The following is a 25,321-nucleotide window of genomic DNA, read 5'->3' as shown; positions in this document are numbered from 1 at the left end:
AGGACGTTATTTAAACTTCAACGTATATTTTTTATACACAACTCTGATGATGCCCTCAATAGGAGGGTGAAAGCGCTAAGTTGTGTTTCCATTCATTTTATATGCTGTCATTTTATATGCTGTTATTTTACCTATGGATTAAACCAAGTTAACAATATTTTAGTCTAGCCTAGTTAAACTGTCTGTTTGATGGGCAAATAGGAGGAGATAGTAGCATTTCAGCTCAGAGTTAGGATATTGATTTGGGGTACATTAGTAAATGTGGACAGAAATAATTTGATTTGCACAGCAATACAAGGTAGCTAGTAGACAATTGTTTTATACTGGCTATGAGATCAGCTTTCAGGTACCACTGATTGGCTCTGTGGTTTATACAACTACAGCTGTGGGTTTGTGTTAACTAAGTTTCCTAAGGGTGAATTAAAAAAATAAAGTGTCTGTATCTGTCAAGTATTGCATTGTGTGGTGCTGCATTAGGTTCTGCCACCTACTGTTAAACTGAGGGTAAAAGTGAAAGAACCAATAAGAAGGTAGCTAGACCTCAAGCCAATAATGTCTACCTTTCAGAAAAGCAGCAAATTATTCCTTTTAACCAAATAACCATTACTCAACCCCAACTTTACACCCTGACTAGAAAACCAGCTGACAATACTTTAATGTAAAGTTTCATTTCAAAAGTAGGAAAAAAAGAGTAGAACATCACAGGAAAAGCATTTTATTAGCCAAATTGAGATGTTATCTAATGAATGAATGCAGGAGAACATTGGTGTAATAAAAATGCAGGCACCGTTATTTACATAAACAACCAGGCTACTAAGAAATGCACCCTAACCACCATTACTGCATATCAATTTAATAAAAAATAGTAGTAAAAGGTATAAAGTCAGATATAAAAACACTATGATTAACTAGAAGGAGGTGCAGCCATATCGTAAAACAGTCAGACAACTGCTCAATACACAAAGTCAGCAAATTTAGCTAAGCAAACTATAAAAAAAAAATAACAATTTGATTAAATAAGGAAAAAGGTGCTGAAAGCACCAAACAAGTAAGTGTACTAACTTAAAGTACTTTCCTGGACAGTTTGTGAAGTATAAGCTTGAAAAACATAAAAAAAATCATGTATTTCAACTCACTCTCCTGGAAATTTGGGGAAAGTGCCAGGTAAAATAGTTACAAGCACTGTTAAACTAAGTGGAAAAATGGAAAGAAAGTTGTTAGATCTCCAGAAAATAATATCTACTCCTAGCCCTTAAAGACAGCAGCAAATTATTTCCTATCACCAAATTACCACTATTGCTCTCAGAAATTGTACACCATGATTAGAAAACCAACCACAAATTGTACTTTAATATAAGATTAGGTGTTAAAAGTAAGGAAAAGAGTGGAAGGTCAAAACAAAAATACTTTTATTAGCTTGATGTAGATGTTATCTAACAAGTTAAAACAGGAGAACACAGTGTAACAAAACCAAGGATCTATTAATTATGCAAATAGCTAGCATACTAAGAAATGCCCAATATCAGCTATTTTTGCTTACGCCACGGTTTAATACAAAAATACCAAAATGGGTAAAAGTACAGGGGTAAACACTTAGGATTACCTAGAAGAAGGTGCAATTAGATATTTAGGCAGCCAGGCGACTGTTCAAGACACAAAGCTAACAATTTCAACTAAACTAACTTCAAAAAGGTTATACATTTCAATTTAATAAGCAAAACAAGTACTGAAATAACCAAATAACCTTAAGTGAAATAATTTACAATACTTTCTAGTAAGTTCGAGAAATTTAAGCTTGAAGAATGCTTAATAAAGTACTCTCCGAACATCTGTGTCAGTTTACTCCCCTGCAAATCTTAAATTTGCCATGAAGCTTGGAAGTGGTAAGATGATCGTATCTCTTTCTTTTGTAAGGACAGCAAAACATTGTCTGCGGAGGTTAAGGCACACTCTCATAGATCAACAGCAACCTACTGAGCTGTTCTTTTAGTAAACAGTCTGCTCTAAGCATATTTAAGTTAATCATATGGTCACTCATCTAAGCATTTTCTGAACATTACAAACATGATGCCTGGTCTAGCTGAGGAGCAGGTTTCATACTACAGGTGTCCAGGGGAATGACACATACCTACCCGAGTTTGGACCAGTAAGTGGTACTCCTTTGCAATATTTCTGTTCATATTTATGAGTCCTACAGAACTGATCCTTAAGGCATACATGATATAGCTGAGTGATGAGTTACCTTTAAAGCAGATGTGTAAACTGTATGAGTATTCTGCAAGATGGGCTCCTTCCTACCCCCTTCCGGGAATTATGTACGTATTATATCTGACAGCAGTTACTGATATATGTAAACTTCTTTTGTAGGTCCCCTTGTCTAATTTTAACCAGAAAATTTAGTCCAATAGCTTATGCACCTAATTACAATTTGATATAATTTTTGCATGAAAAGTAGCTTGAAAGTGTTCTACCTCTTAATGTCTCCATATCATACGTTGGACTTGTTCAGTATTGCTTATACATTTATATATTTACCTTACTTTTTATTTTACATGTGTTATAACCTGACCCAAGACCTGTACTTAATTCAGTGCCTTTGTCTGCCTTTCTAGGTCACTAAGAAAGAGGTAAGCATATGAATCGCTCTCTTTTATATTTAGACTGCCTGTCACAGCCATGTCTGGATATTGCTGATTTATACACACTGGAGAGTATCTTCCTGATGAACTGCATGGCTGGGGACTTACTTTTAGCAAACATTACTTTTTCCTATTTGTAAATCCTGCAGCAGTTTTTTTTTTATAACTTGTCATATCTTTAATGTCACTATGAGTTCTAACATTACTGCCTTTGTCTAAAAATGCTATGCACTTAACAGAGCCCAGTGATAGATTTAATTTACATTTTGGCACATATCCTAGAGACATATTCCAAACTGTACAATTAATGCATCCCAGAAAGTAACCGTGCATTTTATCTTCTGAATGATGTTTTTAGTTATGCTGCTCAAGGAATATGTTTATATAGATGCTGATGCATAACCTACTAACATGTTTTTAGGCTATGAAGGTTAATGTAACCCAGAATGCAACATTGTATCTCCTTTCTTAAGTTTTATGTACATTTATGCTGTTCAGGGGTATACTTTTATATATGTTTGTGCACAACCTGGTAGCACTGCCTCAGGCTGTGCACAACAACGCTGATGATGCTGCAGCCATATAGCTCACAGTCATGTGCATATGCTGGTCAGGGAAACATTGTGCACACTGCTACTGTATATCCTGGGGATATGGTGCCAATAGTGAAGTATAATAAGGGCTTTAGTGTAACCCTCCATCTCTCCCTCCTCTGTAGTTTATTGGGGTGAAGCATATGATGGGTGCATTACTGGCAGTTGCTACTGGGCTGTTGTATCATACTGGTCTTGCTGTTACTCTGTGTTGCACATTGTTTGACAATGTAGCATTTTGCCTTTCATTGTATGATTATGCATGGTGCCTTTGTCTACAATATTCAATTGCATCATTCATATCACTACATATTGTTGGTCACTAGTGCTTTGATTACAGTTTGTATTAAGGAATGTTGCCATGCTTGCCAGTAATTACCGTAGGTAATTATTGGTGTGAAAGTACCCTATTGTAGAAAACGCGGGACACTATATATTACTTTAGTGCAGCTTTGTTCTGGATGCACATCAGAAGGATATACAGTGTGTCAGTGAATCTGGACTTATTTCAGCAGGCACTCTAAAGGTAGAGACAGACTGTAGTCAGTTACTTCTGTGGTAGGAAGGGAGAGTAAAATAACTGAACTAATAGACCTGGAAGAATCCCAACAAGAAATAAAGGTGAATACTTGAAAGATCAGGGTTCTGGACAAAGTTTTGGTCAGATCAGAAGGGATTAAGAAAGGTAAGATCAAGGAATCACTGACAAAAACATACCATGTCATACTGCAGCTCACATTAAAGAGAAAGGCATTAAGCTGTAACACAAAAACATTAGTGTAGAGGCATAGTTGGAAGCCAGGTAATGGTAAAACACGGAAATGATAACAATGAGAGGAAAACAAGAACTCTGAGAAGTTACTAAAAGGGAGAGAAAATACATGTGGCTCATGGGATTTATAAAAAGGGCATATAAAAAGAACTGGCACCGAGTTAGAGAAACACAGCAGTGATCATATGAACGTGGCAGGAAATAAGATCAGAAGGGCCAAAGCTGAGGTAGAATGGGAATTGGTCAAAGGAAAAACAGCAGGGGAAAAGAAACTCTTCCCATACTGTTTGGTAAAGTTCATCATAGCTGAGTTACTTTATGGATGTTTACTTTAGTAAACATGTAAGCATTTCAAAATATCTGCAAAACCTGTAACCTTTACTTATGAACCATTGTTCCACTTGTTGTATGCATGTCTGTCCTGTGTGAGCATATATCCAAACAAGGACATTTACTCAACTGAATCAAAAAGCATCAGATTCTACCTCACAGGATGAGGTAAATTTTAGGAGGTTTGTATGTTAGTAGCCAGTTTCCATGCCACAGATTAGGTGGCATTTTTTGATGGGCATGATAGTAGCCAGTTTCCATGATACAGGTTAAGGGGCAATTTGCATGTGTATAAAAGCAGCTATTTTCCATATCATGGGGTAAGACTGCTGAATATGGTACATGCTGATAATGTAGCAGATATGGCAAACTATGCAGTCTTTATTTTTACAAATGATGGGTAAATTCCATCTATATCAGAACTAATGCAGTTGTGAAGTGAGTCTATCCATTTAGCTACACCAATAATATTTAGTGGCTACCTACTGGAAGTACAAAACCTTATACAATGACTACAAATAATATGAAAAGCTAAAAGTGTAAGTTTCACAAAAAAAAACAATGAATTTTAAAATTTCCCATTAAACTTTTAAAACATTTTGTAAGACAGATTTCCCCTGCACTCCTTAAAACACAGCTATTTCTAAATAATAACATCATGGTTATTTTACCTTGGATTTGGAGAAATACTTTGAAATTCCACAAACTCAGAATTACTACACATTCCCCAGTTTTTATCTAAATGTTCACCTTTCTGAGGATCACATGTACTGCTGTTGCCTTTCACCAGTCATCCATATTCATCTAGTAGCATGTTATGCTTGCATGTATGATGCATTTTAATATGTGCTAGGACCTTAGTAACATGTAGCCATGCCTCCATGTCTGACAACCTGCTGTTGATACAGGTTAGACCGAGACAGTGGATGATTTTAATCATGGAATGGGTGATATAGATTAGTGATGAATGGATTACAGACTCTATACAAGGCATTGGCTCTCAAGGGATTAACAAATAGCTAGCATATAGCTGTCTAATACTCCAGTAATACCAGTTGGTTGTGTTGATGTTGTTGTTGTCGTTCCTGTTCCTGCTGTTGTTGTTGTTGTTGTTGTTGTAGGTGTAGTTGTAGTTGTTGTTGTTGTTGTACTTGTTGTTGTACTTGTTGTAGTAGTAGTAGTAGTAGTAGTAGTAGTTGTGGTTGTAGTTGTAGTAGTTGGTGTTGTAGTTGTAGTTGTACTCATAGTTGTAGTAGTACTAGTTGGTGTTGTAGTTGTTGGTGTGCTTGCTAAACACAGTAAAAATAAATTAGTTATGTCATAACAAACATGTAATCATGTCCTATACATCTTACAATAAACACCCTCATAATGCATAAAAAATTATCATCCATTAAAACATGTCATTTATATAATCATGTAATATTTTATGGCTAAAGACTGAATATATTTCCAATTAAAGTAGCCATGATTTCTTCAAAGAAAAAATAATGTGGGTATTTATGCAGTGAGCATTAATTAGAAAAAAAACATGTTTATTTATGACTGAGCATAACCTGTCATTTTACTAACTAGGCTACTTTATTTTACTGAATACAATACCCAGCTTGACCTCTTCTATCTACTGACTAGCATACACAGTTGCAGGTGAAGAGGTAGGTTCTATTACAAGCACTGTTTTGCATGTTTAGGCTGGTTCTATTACAAGCACTGTTTTGCATGTTTAGGTTTGTTCTATTACAAGCACTGTTTTGCATGTTTATGTTGGTTCTATTACAAGCACTGTTTTGCATGTTTAGGCTGGTTCTATTACAAGCACTGTTTTGCATGTTTAGGTTGGTTCTATTACAAGCACTGTTTTGCATGTTTAGGTTGGTTCTATTACAAGCACTGTTTTGCATGTTTAGGTTGGTTCTATTACAAGCACTGTTTTTGCATGTTTAAGAGATATGATTGTACCTGATCCTAATTCTTGAGTAAGTTAATGAGAATAATAATCCACACTGTATGACAGAAGCATATTTTTTTCTCCTCCCACTTCATCTACAAGAAAAACAGTAGCATACCTAAATCATACTCGGCTTCTTGTTGCTAAAACTAAACAAGCTCCTTGGAATATTTCTTTTCCATAAAATACATTGAGCTCTTTTTTCCTGAGTTGATGTAGTTTAGCAATTTTGGCCTGTAAAGACACAACAGATACTCTAGCAATATTTTCCATCAGTTGGTGTCTCATAGAATAATGAAACTGATGATTTTCTAATATTTGACCAAACAACATATTTTCCATATATTCACTTCACAAAGCCTGTGGCTTGCTCTTAGTACTTCCAGCACCCATAAGATTAAGTATAACATGAAGTTTTTGTGTTTGTTGAGATTATTTGCCACCCAGTAAAGGCAAATGCCAAAGCACTATGGAGAATAAATAATTTATTTAGTTTCCAATGGAGTAGTATAATTTTATCTTGACTGACAGATGTTTCAATAACCAAGGTAAGCTACATTTTCATCCATAAGCACATTTCAGGTAACCAAATCACATTTTCTTGTATGGTGGCTGAAAACAGATTTGGTCAGTAGTCATCAGACCCAGTAAAACATTAGTCAACTTGAGTATCTTGTATTAAAACTAGCAAAGTAAAGCACATAAACATTATACATAATTTTAGACAAATTTTTGCAAACCAGCAAGCTCAGGCCCAACTCCCTGCACCCCTGTGCCACTGCTACTCTAATATTTTATTTGAGTGCCAGGTCACACAACCATAAGTAGTGATGAGTCACACTGACAGCAAAGAGGTGAAATATTTGTTACTATTATTCCACTAAATATTTTTTTTATTATTTCAAATAAGATGTCTTAAACATTACATGAAATAAAGATAAATAACATATTTACAATTCTAAAACATTACTAACTTCAAACCATTATATAACTATTTACATTGGTGTCTATGCAAATAACATTGAAATTCTATATTATATAAAGTTAGAAACATAAGATGATATATCTTCTTCGATCTTTTCGAGTATTTCCAGTACTTTCATCCAAGAGTAATAGTAAGAAGTAGATCTTTTAGTTCTGCTCTTCACTGTTAATATTTCCATGTGAGCAACTGTTGTTGTTAAAGTCTCAAATTCCTTGAACGTAGGCAAAGCCTCATTTTTCCAGTGTATAGTTATGATTTTACGTGAAATTGCCAATAGTGACCATAGGATTTTAGTGTCTTTTTTGGTACACAATTTGGAATAGGAGAGTTGAATAAAATTAAAGACTTTGTTAATTGAAAATTATCATTATAAACAGTCTGAAAAAAATATTTAATGGATTTCCAGTACATATTGAGACATATACATTCATAAAAAACATGCTGCCAATCTGCTTTTATTTTGGTATGGCATCTCCAACATTGATCTTCAATAGAATACATTTTGGCTAACCTATGTGGTGTATAGAAACTTATGTGTAGATATCTCCAAGTGAATAATTGCCAGTATTTTGATAATGTAGAAAATTTGGAAGATTTTAGAATATTACTTTTTTCTTCTTCAACTGGAGGATGGTTGTTTATTAAAGTATAATAATCCCAGTATGATTTTTCATGATAGTTTTTTGTTTTTTTTTTAACAATTTTATAGATATTAGACAAATAACATCTACCCTGATAAGGCTGTTTTATGATAAGAATAAGGTATTCAATGAGTTTTGGAGCTTCATGTCTAACTGAAGGTTGCATTTGTTCTATTTTATTTATAAGAAAATGCCTTAGATTTTGTAAAAACAGACAATTATCTTTATTTATATTATAATTATAAATTATCTGTTCCTTTGTTAGAATTTTCCCTTTCTCTATAAGTTGATGCCAAACGAGTAATGTTTCTTCTTTAAGTATATTTATTTTAGATATTTGGAATGTATCTAGAATATTTGGTGTAAAAGCTATAGGGAAAATAAGAAAAATCCAAGAATTAATATTTGGTATTTTGTTTATATATGTTCTGAACACTGAAAGTGTAGAGCTTACATAGTTTGATGGCAATTTATTAATATTATTCCTTTTCCTAAAAATAATCTTTTAACATCCATATAAGGGGTGATGGTATTACTGTTAAGTTGTCTTGTATGTGATTATAATTGATTTCTATGTAAATCTGCTCATGGGCTTGTTTCCATATAGGTGTGTATGAATTATTTAACCATAGTGTTATGTTTTTAATAACAGATGAGGTAATATATAAATCAATATCCGGTAAATTAATTCCACCATCTTCCCAATCTGGCAAATGTTTATTTAAGGCTATACGGGGTTTATTTGGAAACCATAGAAAATTTAAAATTAGTTTATTGTATCTTAGAATAATATATTTGGGAGGTGGCAATGAAAAATTTTGTATTAAGTATAATATTTTGGGAAATATTATTATTTTAATAAGATATAATCTGTCTGCTGTTGAAAAGATGTATTTATTCCAATAACCAATTGTTTGTTCTATTTTGTCTAGTATTTTATTATAGTTAAACATTAGAGAATCTGTTAATTCATTGAGTAGATTTATTCCCAAATATAATAATTTACTTTCTGTTACAATATATTTGGAAAATCTTTTGTTTATATTATTATTTTTTTTTTACAGTTACAGGGCATAATTTTAGTTTTGTTTTCATTAAATTTTAAGCCTGAAATATTTTGAAATTTATTCATGGAGTTAAATAGAGCATTCAACGACTCATTTGCATCTGAGAGAGTTAATAGTATGTCATCAGCAAAGAGTTGGATTTTAAGGTTTAACATTTTATTACTACAAATGCCCTTTATGTTATTGTTTGATCTGATTTGATTTGCAAAGGGTTCTATGAGTAATGCAAATAACAATGGTGATAAAGGGCAACCTTGTTTAGTTCCCTTTTTGATTGTTATAGGGCCTGATCTATATGATCCCAGTTTAACATATGCAGTAGATTTTTCATATAGTATTTGGATAAGATTATTAAAATTAGAAGGAAAGTTATATTCTTTTAAAACTAGTGAAAGAAAGTTCTAGTTAACCGAATCAAAAGCTTTATTAATATCTAATGAGATTACATTTAAATTTAGGACTTTATGTTTGCTATAATCTATTAATGTTAGTATTCTTTTAATATTATCTGAAGTATTTCTTCCTTTAATAAAACCTGTTTGATCTTTGTGAATTAAGAAAGGAAGAAAGTGTTTGATCCTATCTGCGTATATAGCCATAAACATCTTGTAGTCTATATTGAGTAATGATATTGGCCTATAGGAGGAACACTGTTTCTCATCTTTATCTGGTTTGATAATTGGGGATATTAATGAATATTTCCAAGAGGGTGGTATATTCAAATCTTTATTGGCTATATCATATGCTTTTAATAATAAAGATATGGCTTGATTGGGTATCAATTTATACATTTCTGGTAGCAAATTGTCTGGGCCAGGTGCTTTATTTGTCTTGAGCTTTTTAATTTGTGATTTTAATTCTGTCATGTTGATTGGTTTGTTTATAATGTCTATTTGTTATTGTGTTAATTTAATATGAATATTGTTTTCTAAGTATTTTTTATATCCTTAGTAGGTGTAGCTTGAGTATTTATGGAATTATCAATGTTAAATTGGAGTCTGAATGCTTCTAAAATATCATTTAGTTCCGTAACTCTTTTGTTAGTATTGGGAATAAATATTTCTTTTATTTGCTTAGATTTAATTTTTTTTGTTCTATTAGTTAAGTATCTCAGGTGTGCTGAATTAGTAGAGTATGAGTTTATTTTTATCTTTTCTAAGTTAATCATAATCTTATGGTGTAGCAATTCTGTATACTTCTTATTGATTTGTGTAAGTTCGTGAACTTGAGTAGCATTACTCTTTTGTATTTCCAGTTTCAATTTATCTGCTTTGTTTTGTAAGTCTAGCATATCTTTATTCCATAACTTCCTTTTATTTATGTACCAGGATAATATATTCCCATATGTAACTGCTTTTAATGAATCCCAGACATATATTTATGAAATATCTTCTGTGTAATTTATTTCTAGAAAGTTTTTGATTGTTTCTTCATAAAATTCTTTGAAATCTCTCAATTTTATGATAGAGGAAGGTATCCTAGTAATGGGATTTGAATAAAATGGTGTAAGCTCTATCTCAAAGACTATGGCATTATGATCAGATAAAGGACAATTTATGACTTTGACTTTGTCAAGTTTTTGTTATTAGGTCATTGGCAACATATATTCTATCAATTCTAGAGTTAGTTTTATATCTATGAGAATAAAATGTGAAGATTAGTGAGTCTAGTTCTGCAAATTCATTTATATCTTTTAAATACAATGTATCTATAAATTTTGATAGTGCTTTAGAGATAGGCTGTTTTCTTCATTTGGATTTAGAATCTGTATCTTTTTCATTCATTATACAGTTGAAGTCTCCTGCCAATATCAGGCTACCCTTAGTTAAATGAATTATCTCTTCAAAATGCTGTTTAACTGTTTTTAATCCTAGTCCTGGGATCCAATATAGATTTACTAACGTATAGATTCTCTTATTTAACTCTATTGAAACTAGACAAAACATACCTGATGTATCTTGATGAGTGGTAATTATTTTAGGTGTTATAGTTGAGTTGCGAAGTAGTATAGCTACTCCTCTTTTTTTTGTTTTGTATTGAGAGTTTATTAGTACTGTGTAATTATTAATATTTAAGTTGTTTATATCTCTATCTAATAAGTGTGTCTCTTGTGAAAAGACTATTTGTGGTTTATGTAAGTTTATGTACTTGAATAGGCTTCTCCTTTTATTACTATTATTTAGACCATTAACATTTATGGATAAACATTTCATTTCCTAGTTTTCAGTTTGTTTTATGTGTGAGTTTATGTAAATATTGTTTATTCTTAGTTCCATCTTGGATACAGAATTCAAAAAGTTTTTCTTGTATGATTTTTGCATGTTTCTGAGTGACACCAAAGTGATAGAATAAAAAAAAAAACAAAGAACTTCCAAACTTGTAATTCTTAACCTTAAAAACCATTCCCCATCGCTATGAGGTAATATACCTCTTTGTTTGGTTAGTGAATCTAACCAAACAAAATTTCTACCCTCACAAATAATATTTGGATCAGTTTCTCTTATCCTCTTATGTGCGCCAGTTGATGGAAAGGAGTGAAGCTGGACAGTTTACCAAAAATTGCTCTGGATAACTCCAAGTACGTCAAAGTACATCCAAATAGAATGTAGAATTCTGTAGTTTATACAAAAAATTTTATTGCAACGGACAAGCGCTTTCGCTAAGTATGGCTTCTTCAGGTCACTTTAATAATGCAGAGATAAAATTGCTCAATATATAGGCATATCAATTAAACAGTTTAAAACATCAATTACGTATTTAAAAGAGAAATATTAAAAACAAATATATATAGAAGATGTGTGTATATAGCAATGCATGAAAATGTATCTCAATTTAGAACCAGATATATAGGTATCAAAAAATGTGAAGAACATATATTAATGCAATGTGTACATATCAACATATAAAGATAATACATAAACAGCAATAAATAAGACATAGAAATGCTAAAAAATACAATAGAAAGATATGCTAACAAATATATATATATATGCTAAAAGATATAGCAAACATAGCCTATCTATCTGATAAATTATAGACTAGCGTCTGTCCTTGTTCCACATCCTCTTCAGGGTCTGATCCTGCGGCAGTTCCTCTAAAAGTTTCCTTTTCTGCCTTCCACGGCTCATTGAGCGTGTGCGTCTGGGACCTTTCTCTAAATGAACAGGAAGGGGAAAAGAGACATTCAAAGCTGTCTCAGGACGTGAATTTATCAAAGTGCTTTGCACTTTCGGTCTAACAATGATTCCTGTTTCTTGGTCTTGACTAACGGGCTTATTCTTAACAATCTGTATTTTGGGATATAAATTATTCTCAGCATGCATACTGGGATGCATTATATGTATCACATCATTAGAATCATTGTTGGTAACAACATTAGATTCTATAGAATCAATAGATTCAATATGTGGTGTGATAATGTTCGCTCCTTCATCCCTTCCTTGTACCTCCAGTATATCATCCTGCCTGACATTAATGACAGTGTTCATAGGAGTATGACTAACAGTCCTGGTGCCATCACCCATAACATCAATATTACTTGTAGAATTTACACTTCGCAGACCATTATCTACACAAGTCCTATCACATGTTTCCCTCGTAACAATAGAGGGAGTTCTTACATTGCTCGCATTATCCACATTACTCTCATGATTAAAACCCCTATGATTTCTATAAGCATTTCTTTTAACATTGTTGTCACCAGTTACATTATTATAAACATTACTGTTAGAGTTAAAATTATTAACATTTTCAAAGCTGTGTCCATGTGTAGGCCATGCAAAGACATGGCCTAATTTAAACTCGTTTAAATCCCTAATTATCTTATGTCTTTTTTGTTTCAATAATTTACGTTCTAGTGCTAGCACACTGTCTAGCAGATTTTCGAAAAGTGGTTGCACTATACCTTCTGTGAATTCACTGAAGATAGTGGATTGTTTCTTATTTATATCCTCAGTCAGAGCACTCTCTTCGGGTCCAAAGAAGGCTATTAATAACTCCAAGTATCTCCGACTTGTATCTAGGTTTAACTTCTGCCATGCGGTTAAAAGTTCCGGGTATTCACGGCCCCGGCTTGGCATGTTGAATATGCGTAGACCTCGTGGCACGATGTTCTTATCGAGGCAAAACTGTAGGTGCAATCGCTGCACCTGGAGCCTCTTTAGTTTAAAAAAGCTCTTTTCGGTCTCGTCGAGAAGTCTATGTAACCTCTCCATGTCGACGGTCTCAGCGGTGATGTCATCTCTCGGCGCCAAACTCTCCAGTTGCCATGGCGAAACAGCAGTACACTCTAAATACTGCTTAAATCTTTTCAATAGACCTCCGTTTCTCTGGTATTCACCTCGAGGAACGTAGTCTAATTCTATACTGGTCATTTTTATTCACAGTGAACAGATATAGAAAAATAAAGTAATGGCAAAGTTTCTATCCACTCTTACAGATGCAAAAAATGTTAGATGGATAAAACAATGAGTACAGTTTCTGTCCGCTCCTGCAGGTGAACTGTAGATATATAAAAAACGATAAACCAGAAGATAAAAACAGTTCCCTAGCAGGTAAACGCTCCTTCCAAGAGAATAAATAAATAATGTGTGCGCCAGTTGATGGAAAGGAGTGAAGCTGGACAGTTTACCAAAAATTGCTCTGGATAACTCCAAATACGTCAAAGTACATCCAAATAGAACGTAGAATTCTGTAGTTTATACAAAAAATTTTATTGCAACGGACAAGTGCTTTCGCTAAGTATAGCTTCTTCAGGTCACTTTAATAATGCAGAGATAAAATTGCTCAATATATAGGTATATCAATTAAACAGTTTAAAACATCAATTACATATTTAAAAGGGAAATATAAAAACAAATATATAAGAGGTGTGTATATAGCAATGCACGAAAATGTATCTCAGTTTAGAACCAGATATATAGGTATCAAAAAATGTGAAGAACATATATTAATGCAATGTGTACATATCAACATATAAAGACAATACATAAACAGCAATAAATAAAACATAGAAATGCTAAAAAATACAATAGAAAGATATGCTAAAAAAATATATATGCTAAAAGATATAGCAAACATAGCCTATCTATGTATTACAAAACAAATCACTAAAAATGTTGATAAAAATGTCAATAAGATGCACACTGTCATAATACAATCTATCACACTTCTGGAGGTATAAATAAATGTGCCTAAAGTATCAGTATTTATATACCTCAGTTCATGTGTTTTCACTTGATATTTCTACGTCTCTTTAACCTAGGTTTAATGGATGCTCTTTCATTCAAGCCTGACCCACTGTCAGCCCTCAGTCGGACAATCCAATCGCTCTCCTTGCCTTCAGTATCACTTCTTATGTCACCTCCTCTCTTGTTTGGAGTTAGGACTTCAAGGGCCCTAAATAAAAAACTGTGTGTGTGATCACTGACACTAACATGCTTAGCTAAAGCATTATGTGATGACCCTTTCCTAATGTGGTACACATGCTCTCTTATTCTGTCTCTAAATTTACGGTTCATTTTGCCTACATAGAAACTCGTACAAACTTTGCAAACTGCAAGATATATCACATTGCTAGTCATGCAATCTGCAGTAGCAACAGTCTTAAAGACACGTTGTGTATCAGGGTGTATGAAAACAGATGCACTATCAATATATGAGCAGAAATGACAGTGTCCACATTGCATAGTGTATCGTATAATCATCTCAGCTTTTTTCTGTCTCGGGTAATATAACATTCTCTTAAGGTTCTTCTTATTCTTGTACTGAAATTTAGGGGTGTCACCAACAATATTCCTTAAATCATCATCAATCTGGAAAACCACCCAAAATCTACTAATTATTTCTCTGATCTCAGAATGATCAGAGGTAAAAGTGGTTATGAATTTCACCACAGGTGTAGTAGTAGATAAGTTATTATTTAGTGTACATGATTCAGCAATGGGTCCAAAATATGGCATAGCTATGGCGTGTCTTAAATCGTGCATGTTCTCTAAGCTATTACTCACTTCATTAATATCATAGCCTCTATCTATCAATCTACCCTTTAGGCTCTCCAATTCCATATGGAAGCCTTCTTCAGTCGGATTCAACCTGGAGGCTCTAATGGCCTGACCTTTGATTATATTTCTAAAAACAAAGGAAGGATGCATACTCGATCTCAGTAATAATGAATTTCTGTAGCATGCCTTCCTAAAAACACCAGTATTGATCAAACCATTGGGTAGTTTCTCTATGTATAAGTCGAGAAATTCAATCCTGTCTGTTGAATAACTCATAGTAAATCTTAAATAGTTAGTTAGTTCATTCATGTCATTCAATAGCAGTCCTAGTGGTTCTGCGGTCCCTTTCCATAAAATAAAAACATCATCAACAAAACGTTGAAAGAAGGCTACATGCTGCTTGAATGCTTCAACATTAAACAGGGTTTTCTCTTCCCACTGAGCTAAAAACATATTCGCATAGCTGTTGGCGCAAGGTGTTCCCATTGCTACGCCATCAACCTGTCTATATAGAATATCATCAAACATAAAGATATTATTCTCCAATACTAATTCTAGGAAATGTACCACTAAATCTATTTTCACCATAGTATAATCACTATGCATTTGTAAATAGTCAGATATATATGTAAGACCAAGGTTATTCGGGATGACAGTGAATAAAGATTGAATGTCAAATGTAACAAAGATATATTCATCAAAACTATCATAATTCTTGGTACATTCATAAAAAATCTAATAAAAACTGTTTTGAATCTTTCAGGATGTATTTATTATCATTGAGAATAGGTCTCAGATTCTTCTCAATATATACTGAAAGGTGCTCAGTGACCCATCCACGGCCAGAAACTATTGGTCTCATGGGTGGGTCCCGAGCATCCTTATGAATTTTTGGTAGTCCGTGAATAACAGGAATCATAGGTTCTTTAATGATAAGGTATTCATAGAGATCCCTGTCTATTAATTCACTCATATGAATGTCCAATAGCGTGTCCTTTATCAGCCTTATAATATCTATGGAAATAGCCAATGTGATGGTTTGATAGAAACTATCATCCAACATATCCTTCATGGAGTTATAATAATGTGAAGTATTCATAACCACTACTCGTCCTCCCTTATCTGCAGGCCTAACAACTATAGTGTCATCGTCCTGCAGTTTTTTGAGACTAATCATTTCATTATATGTGAGATTATCTCTCTTATAGGATTTCTTACTCAGGTTCTCATTGTAATATTTATAGAGCTCTTCTTCTGTGAGGCGTTGAAAAATCTCTACTAATGGGTGGTTCACAGGGACATATTCACTAAGATTTTTAAAAGTAAATTTGTTATTTGATTAATCTCTAAAGTCAGACCCTTTGTAGAGTAGCTTAAGCATAACACTCCTACAAAATAACTTCAAATCTACCATAGTTTCAGTAATGACACTTGTACTTTTAGGGATGAAATTCATCCCTTTACTCAATAATTTAACATCATCACCTGTTAGTGTTCTATCTGATAAATTATAGACTAGCGTCTGTCCTTGTTCCACATCCTCTTCAGGGTCTGATCCTGCGGCAGTTCCTCTGAAAGTTTCCTTTTCTGCCTTCCATGACTCATTGAGCATGTGCGTCTGGGACCCTTCTCTAAATGAACGGGAAGGGGAAAAGAGACATTCAAAGCTGTCTCAAGACGTGAATTTATCAAAGTGCTTTGCACTTTCGGTCTAACAATGATTCCTGTTTCTTGGTCTTGACTAACGGGCTTATTCTTAACAATCTGTATTTTGGGATATAAATTATTCTCAGCATGCATACTGGGATGCATTATATGTATCACATCATTAGAATCATTGTTGGTAACAACATTAGATTCTATAGAATCAATAGATTCAATATGTGGTGTGATAATGTTCGCTCCTTCATCCCTTCCTTGTACCTCCAGTATATCATCCTGCCTGACATTAATGACAGTGTTCATAGGAGTATGACTAACAGTCCTGGTGCCATCATCCATAACATCAATATTACTTGTAGAATTTACACTTCGCAGACCATTATCTACACAAGTCCTATCACATGTTTCCCTCGTAACAATAGAGGGAGTTCTTACATTGCTCGCATTATCCACATTACTCTCATGATTAAAACCCCTATGATTTCTATAAGCATTTCTTTTAACATTGTTGTCACCAGTTACATTATTATAAACATTACTGTTAGAGTTAAAATTATTAACATTTTCAAAGCTGTGTCCATGTGTAGGCCATGCAAAGACATGGCCTAATTTAAAATCGTTTAAATCCCTAATTATCTTATGTCTTTTTTGTTTCAATAATTTACATTCTAGTGCTAGCACACTGTCTAGCAGATTTTCAAAAAGTGGTTGCACTATACCTTCTGTGAATTCACTGAAGATAGTGGATTGTTTCTTATTTATATCCTCAGTCAGAGCACTCTCTTCGGGTCCAAAGAAGGCTATTAATAACTTCAAGTATCTCCGACTCGTATCTAGGTTTAACTTCTGCCATGCGGTTAAAAGTTCCGGGTATTCACGGCCCTGGCTTGGCATGTTGAATATGCGTAGACCTCGTGGCACGATGTTCTTATCGAGGCAAAACTGTAGGTGCAATCGCTGCACCTGGAGCCTCTTTAGTTTAAAAAAGCTCTTTTCGGTCTCGTCGAGAAGTCTATGTAACCTCTCCATGTCGACGGTCTCAGTGGTGATGTCATCTCTCGGCACCAAACTCTCCAGTTGCCATGACGAAACAGCAGTATACTCTAAATACTGCTTAAATCTTTTCAATAGACCTCCGTTTCTCTGGTATTCACCTCGAGGTACGTAGTCTAATTCTATACTGGCCATTTTTATTCACAGTGAACAGATATAGAAAAATAAAGTAATGGCAAAGTTTCTATCCGCTCTTACAGATGCAAAAAATGTTAGATGGATAAAACAATGAGTACAGTTTCTGTCCGCTCCTGCAGGTGAACTGTAGATATATAAAAAACGATAAACCAGAAGATAAAAACAGTTCCCTAGCAGGTAAACGCTCCTTCCAAGAGAATAAATAAATAATATGTGCGCCAGTTGATGGAAAGGAGTGAAGCTGGACAGTTTACCAAAAATTGCTCTGGATAACTCCAAATACGTCAAAGTACATCCAAATAGAACGTAGAATTCTGTAGTTTATACAAAAAATTTTATTGCAACGGACAAGCGCTTTCGCTAAGTATAGCTTCTTCAGGTCACTTTAATAATGCAGAGATAAAATTGCTCAATATATAGGCATATCAATTAAACAGTTTAAAACATCAATTGCATATTTAAAAGGGAAATATAAAAACAAATATATAAGAGGTGTGTATATAGCAATGCATGAAAATGTATCTCAGTTTAGAACCAGATATATAGGTATCAAAAAATGTGAAGAACATATATTAATGCAATGTGTACATATCAACATATAAAGACAATACATAAACAGCAATAAATAAAACATAGAAATGCTAAAAAATACAATAGAAAGATATGCTAAAAAAAATATATATGCTAAAAGATATAGCAAACATAGCCTATCTATGTATTACCAAACAAATCACTAAAAATGTTGATAAAATTGTCAATAAGATGTACACTGTCATAATACAATCTATCACACTTCTGGAGGTATAAATAAATGTGCCTAAAGTATCAGTATTTATATACCTCAGTTCATGTGTTTTCACTTGATATTTCTACGTCTCTTTAACCTAGGTTTAATGGATGCTCTTTCATTCAAGCCTGACCCACTGTCAGCCCTCAGTCGGACAATCCAATCACTCTCCTTGCCTTCAGTATCACTTCTTATGTCACCTCCTCTCTTGTTTGGAGTTAGGACTTCAAGGGCCCTAAATAAAAAACTGTGTGTGTGATCACTGACACTAACATGCTTAGCTAAAGCATTATGTGATGACCCTTTCCTAATGTGGTACACATGCTCTCTTATTCTGTCTCTAAATTTACGGTTCATTTTGCCTACATAGAAACTCGTACAAACTTGGCAAACTGCAAGATATATCACATTGCTAGTCATGCAATCTGCAGTAGCAACAGTCTTAAAGACACGTTGTGTATCAGGGTGTATGAAAACAGATGCACTATCAATATATGAGCAGAAATTACAGTGTCCACATTGCATAGTATATCGTATAATCATCTCAGCTTTCTTCTGTCTCGGGTAACATAACATTCTCTTAAGGTTCTTCTTATTCTTGTACTGAAACTTAGGGGTATCACCAACAATATTCCTTAAATCATCATCAATCTGGAAAACTGCCCAAAATCTACTAATTATTTCTCTGATCTCAGAATGATCAGAGGTAAAAGTGGTTATGAATTTCACCACAGGTGTAGTAGTAGATAAGTTATTATTTAGTGTACATGTTTCAGCAATGGGTCCAAAATATGGCATAGCTATGGCGTGTCTTAAATCGTGCATGTTCTCTAAGTTATTACTCACTTCATTAATATCATAGCCTCTATCTATCAATCTACCCTTTAGGCTCTCCAATTCCATATGGAAACCTTCTTCAGTCGGATTCAACCTGGAGGCTCTAATGGCCTGACCTTTGATTATATTTCTAAAAACAAAGGAAGGATGCATACTTGATCTCAGTACTAAGGAATTACTGTAGCATGCCTTCCTAAAAACACCAGTATTGATCAAACCATTGGGTAGTTTCTCTATGTATAAGTCGAGAAATTCAATCTTGTCTGTTGAATAACTCATAGTAAATCTTGCATAGTTAGTTAGTTCATTCATGTCATTCAATAGCAGTCCTAGTTGTTCTGCGGTCCCTTTCCATAAAATAAAAACATCATCAACAAAACGTTGAAAGAAGGCTACATGCTGCTTGAATGCTTCAACATTAAACAGGGTTTTCTCTTCCCACTGAGCTAAAAACATATTCGCATAGCTGTTGGCGCAAGGTGTTCCCATTGCTACGCCATCAACCTGTCTATATAGAATATCATCAAACATAAAGATATTATTCTCCAATACTAATTCTAGGAAATGTACCACTAAATCTATTTTCACCATAGTATAATCACTATGCATTTGTAAATAGTCAGATATATATGTAAGACCAAGGTTATTCGGGATGACAGTGAATAAAGATTGAATGTCAAATGTAACAAAGATATATTCATCAAAACTATCATAATTCTTGGTACATTCATAAAAATCTAATAAAAACTGTTTTGAGTCTTTCAGGACGTATTTATTATCATTGAGAATAGGTCTCAAATTCTTCTCAATATATACTGAAAGGTGCTCAGTGACCCATCCACGGCCAGAAACTATTGGTCTCATGGGTGGGTCCCGAGCATCCTTATGAATTTTTGGTAGTCCGTGAATAACAGGAATCATAGGTTCTTTAATGATAAGGTACTCATAGAGATCCCTGTCTATTAATTCACTCATATGAATGTCCAATAGCGTGTCCTTTATCAGCCTTATAATATCTATGGACATATCCAATGTGATGGTTTGATAGAAACTATCACCCAACATATCCTTCATGGAGTTATAATAATGTGAAGTATTCATAACCACTACTCGTCCTCCCTTATCTGCAGGCCTAACAACTATAGTGTCATCGTCCTGCAGTTTTTTGAGACTAATCCTTTCATTATATGTGAGATTATCTCTCTTATAGGATTTCTTACTCAGGTTCTCATTGTAATATTTATAGAGCTCTTCTTCTGTGAGGCGTTGAAAAGTCTCTACTAATGGGTGGTTCACAGGGACATATTCACTAAGATTTTTAAAAGTAAATTTGCTATTTGATTGATCTCTAAAGTCAGACCCTTTGTAGAGTATTATAAATGTTTTAGATAGTATTTTTATATATGTTAATTGCTTTTTGTTATGTGACTTTTTATTGGCTGGCTGTTAATTGGATTTACTATTTAAATTGGAAGTTTTAACTGGTTTTATTAACATTGAAGAAGTCATATGTACTCAAAAGCTTTGTTATATTCAGTAAACCCAAATTTTTTTTGGACGGCTGGACCACTGGTTTATTGGTTTTAGTTTATTCTGCTTTCCTGCGTGGTTCATTTGGCTACCTTGAAGTTTTTTTGTTGGAAATCTCTGGGTTATGTATATTTAAAACATAAGGGCTAAAAACTTCATGGGAATGTATGGTTAGGCTTTTAGATATCCTCTCCAAGCAATACCTAGTAGGTTTCTTTGAACCTATTGGCTGCTCTGCTTTCTTTGTTTGTTTTGAATTGCTGTGACCTCCATGCATCTGTGCTCCATTTAGATGGACTTCCAAGAACTATTCACCACGTAATGGCAAATAACAGTGCATTATATAGATAACAATCGTTAGAATTAAAGAGTGACTATGGCCTTAGTGTCCCTTGCACACAGGACATATTAGCCTGACTAGTTGCCTAGTGAGGATCTCACTGCTGTTGCTGTAGGAAATATGTACTAAGCAGCAACATATGTGCAACCATCCTCACTTAACTGAGGTAAAGCCTATTACATTGTCCTAAGTGGCACTGTGCAACACCCCTTTGTAGTGTTGCAACTTAATCACATATTATTAGGCAGTGTCAGTTTGGGTCTTGTTGTTATAGCGAGAGAAAGGAGTACAACTTTTCCTTGTCTATTGTCTTCTAGATTATACAACTCCTTTTCTAGGTACTAAGTTATTCAATATAGCTGAATTGTGTAGTCAGCCTAACATACTCCTGACACCATTATCTTATTTTGGTATCATTAGTTTGCAGATCATGTTCTCACCTTCTGTTGACAGCCTATTAGTAGAAGGTACTTTGAGACAAAGCTCTAAACAGCTTAAGTATCACAACCATTTACTTCTTTTCTTACTACAGTTCAAATTTGAGAACTGCAAACACCTACTTAGGTTGCAAACTATCCTCTCATCTAAACTAAAACACAGCTCACAAAGGGCCGTCAGTGCCCACACTCACCTTGCAATATATGGTGAAAAATTAGCTTTATTATGCTGAAGTACTACAAAGGTGTCTTTCTAATCCTCAATTGCCTCCAAAGTGAAGGCCTGTCTTTCAGTCTCTGTCATCAGCATACTACATCCTCATACAATGCACCTTTATCACCACTTATGGCTAACACTATCATTCCAGCGCACCTCAACCCTTAAGGTGTCCAAGGTCAGCAAAAACACAAGGATACACAGAGATACACCACTTATCAGGCTTAGTAAATGTAATGTGACTTTATGCTACATCTCAAGAGCTAAGATGTGGCAGGTATCTGCAAGTCTGAAGTCGCTTCACCCCAGATACGCCTACAATATTGTTGCTGTTCATGTGTGTGTGTGTGTGTGCGTGTGTGTGTGTGAATGATTTGAGATTCACATTCCTAGGTTATATGAAGAGAGATGTGATGGAGCTCTCAGTGTACATATCCAAGGCTGGTATGAAGCTGGTCTTGAGCAGCATCCTACCTTCACTAAGAATGATACCTCCATATAAACAAAAGGTGATTGACTTTAAGAATTTGCTCACTTACAGGCATCATTTCAGAGGAATTCAATTTATGTCTGCCTGGAAGGAGATAGTTGGTTATAGGTTCATAGGTAAGTACTATGCTATTGGCCCAAGGCCCTATGTAAGCCTAGCCAGCAAGGTTCCATAGCTTACGCCACCCAAGAAAGTTATTTTCCTGTGCCATTGTCCAGCAGAGACACAGAAGTGATCCCCGGGGTGTATTTCCTATTTCCCATCCATTTATCAAGATTTTTCTTGAAGAGTGCTGATGAAGAACTTTGCTTGACATAAATGGGTAGCTTGTTCCAGAGTATAGGAAGTCTCTGGGACAGGAATCTATCCCTCCAGTGTGTCCTGTTTATTGTGGTGACAATGTTTAAGTCCCTAGAGTGTGTAGCTTGGAGGGATTGGGATTTCTTTAGGTGTAGCATGCCCAACAGCTCTGGATTTGACATAGCTTTATATGTTAGGCAGAGATCACCTCAGAGTAGGCGATATGCTATGGAATAAAGCTGGGGTTTTTTGAGGTGGTCAGTGTAGGGCATTTATTTGAGGCCAGTAATCCTCTTTGTGAGGTACTTCTGTGGCCTTTCCAGCTGCTGCAGATGTCTTGTGAGGTACATTCCAAAAGGGGCGTTGTACTCTATAATGGGTCTAATGAGTGACGAGTAGAGGGGAACAATGACCTCTTTTTTCCTGGATGAGAACCCTTTTATGATGAGGTGTGCCACATAGAAGGACTTCCTGATTACTGTGGTGATGTGACTATCAAAGGAGAGATTACTGTCCACCTGGGTCCCAAGATCTCTTATCATGCATTCGGTGTTAAGTAGATTGCTACCTATGTGGTAGTTCATGGGTACAGAGTTTTTACCAAAAGGAATAACATTACACTTTTTGGCATTGAGCTTGAGGCCATGGCTCTGACACCAGGCATCTGTCACAGTGAGGCCCTTCTGTAGGATGTCCACATCATTTGGGGACTTGACTATGGCTCCTAGCTTGCAGTCATCTGTGAACTTCATTAGCCAGAGGCCTTCTGTGTTAGCCTGTACTTCAGAGAAGTAGATTCCAAATAGGAGAGGTCCCAGGATGGAACCCTGAGGTACTCCACTTGTCACGGCTTTGAGGTTAGATTTGGAGTCTGCAACTTTTACAGTGTGGGCTCTGTTAGTGAGCCAGTTGGCAACCCATCTTGTGACATAGGGATTTATACCTAGTTTAGTGAGTTTAGCTATAATTCCAGAATGGGGGATGGTGTCAAAAGCCTTGGTGAGGTCAAGATAGGCTGTATGAACCACCTTACCCTCATCCACAGCTTTGGTGACTGCCTCAAAGAAGTCGATCAGGTTCAAAAGGCATGATCTGCCTTTCACAAACCCGAACTGAGAGGGATCCAGAGCTTGGAGGTTACCAATGTCTTTGTTTATGAGTTCCATGATGATACGTTCCATGGCCTTGCAGACCAGTCTTGTCAGGCTAATAGCTTGATAGTTCCCGGGATCAGTGGTGGCTCCCCCTTTGTGGAATGGGATAACTGTTGCTGTGTGCCATTCAGTGGGCACAAAGCCTGATGCAAGACTATTATTGAACATGGTGCTTAAGTGGGGAGCCAGTTCATTCTGAAGTTCATGTAAAACGCAGCCTGGGATGTTGTCTGGTCCCATGGATGCTGTATTTTTGCCTTTAGAGAGTGCAGCTTTTACCTGTGTAGTTGTGATTACAGGGATTCTGCATTCTTCCTGTATAGACATGGGCCCTTTAGGGGGTGAGAGGGGGTAAAGTTAGCACTGAACCTATCTGCCAGGATGTTGGCAATATCAGTTGATTCTGTAATTTTTGTGCCTTTGTGCTGTAACTCAGAGCAGATCTGGGTGTTGCCATCTAGATTCTTGACATAGCTATAGAATGCTTTGTGGTTGTCCTTGGATTTAGTGGTGATTTTGTTTTCGTAGCTAGCTTTGGAGGATCTTATAAGGGATCTCAGCTTCTTACTGAGGCTGACCAGGGAGCTCCTCCACTCATGGGATTTTAATCTCTTTTGCAACAGTTTCTTCCTTCTGTTGTACAGTTTGTTTATGGTAGGGGACCACCAGATTGGCTTTCTTTTTTTGGAGGATAGCATCTTGGTTCTGTTTGGGATAGCACGATCCATGCACTCATATAAGTGCTTATAGAGTGCATTTGTGTAGGATTCAGCAGTTGTAACTGTATTATCCATCTGCATGGGTGTCATGAAGTTCACCACTTCTGTCTTAAGAAGCATGAAGTTGGCTTTGGAGAAATTTTTTACTGTGGTTTCCTTAATGGGGTGTGGGGGCGGGATGTGGATATCAAGGGTGATTAGCTTATGGTCGGATCGGACCAACGAGGAGATGACTTCAGGTGTGGAACACCGGTCACTCATGTTGGTAATGACTAGGTCTAGGATATTGTTGCCCCTGGTGGGGGTGTAGATAACTTGATCTAGGACATTGGAGTTTATGAATTCCGAAAAGCATTGAGGTAAGGAGTTGGCACACGAGTAGTTTTCCCAGTTAATGGTGGAGTAGTTGAAGTCGTCCATTATTAGGGTGTTTGGCTGAATCCTAATATTTTCCAGTACATCAAGAAAAGAGGAGTGGGAATCCTGGGGCACGGTGGGGGATCTGTAGCAAGCTACAATTTGGATTGCAGTTTTGCCCAGAGTTAGTTGCACTTGGATAACCTCGGATGCATTATGCTGAGCAACTAGCCTGGAGGTGTGGATATCCTTAATGAATATAGACACAGCTCCACCTTTGGTGTTTCGGTCAAGGTTACATGGCCGAAAAGTGTGGTATGAGT

General features: G+C 35.3%; 1 protein-coding gene across 1 annotated transcript in view; it reads right to left on the bottom strand.

Moving 5' to 3' along the window:
- Window positions 1–25,321, bottom strand: part of LOC122801335 (integumentary mucin C.1-like) — a 742,183-nt gene that overhangs the window by 371,893 nt on the left and 344,969 nt on the right. Inside the window, exon 4 of the mRNA XM_044070874.1 lies at window positions 5,387–5,623. Coding sequence (XP_043926809.1) covers window positions 5,387–5,623 — 237 coding nt within the window. The remainder of the gene's footprint in view (window positions 1–5,386; window positions 5,624–25,321) is intronic.

Source organism: Protopterus annectens, chromosome 4.part1, assembly GCF_019279795.1.
Source record: "Protopterus annectens isolate FY-2018-M chromosome 4.part1, PAN1.0, whole genome shotgun sequence".
Lineage (NCBI taxonomy): Eukaryota > Metazoa > Chordata > Ceratodontiformes > Protopteridae > Protopterus > Protopterus annectens.
The sequence above is the reverse complement of the archived record's forward strand: the minus strand, read 5'-3'. Positions and strand labels throughout refer to the sequence as shown.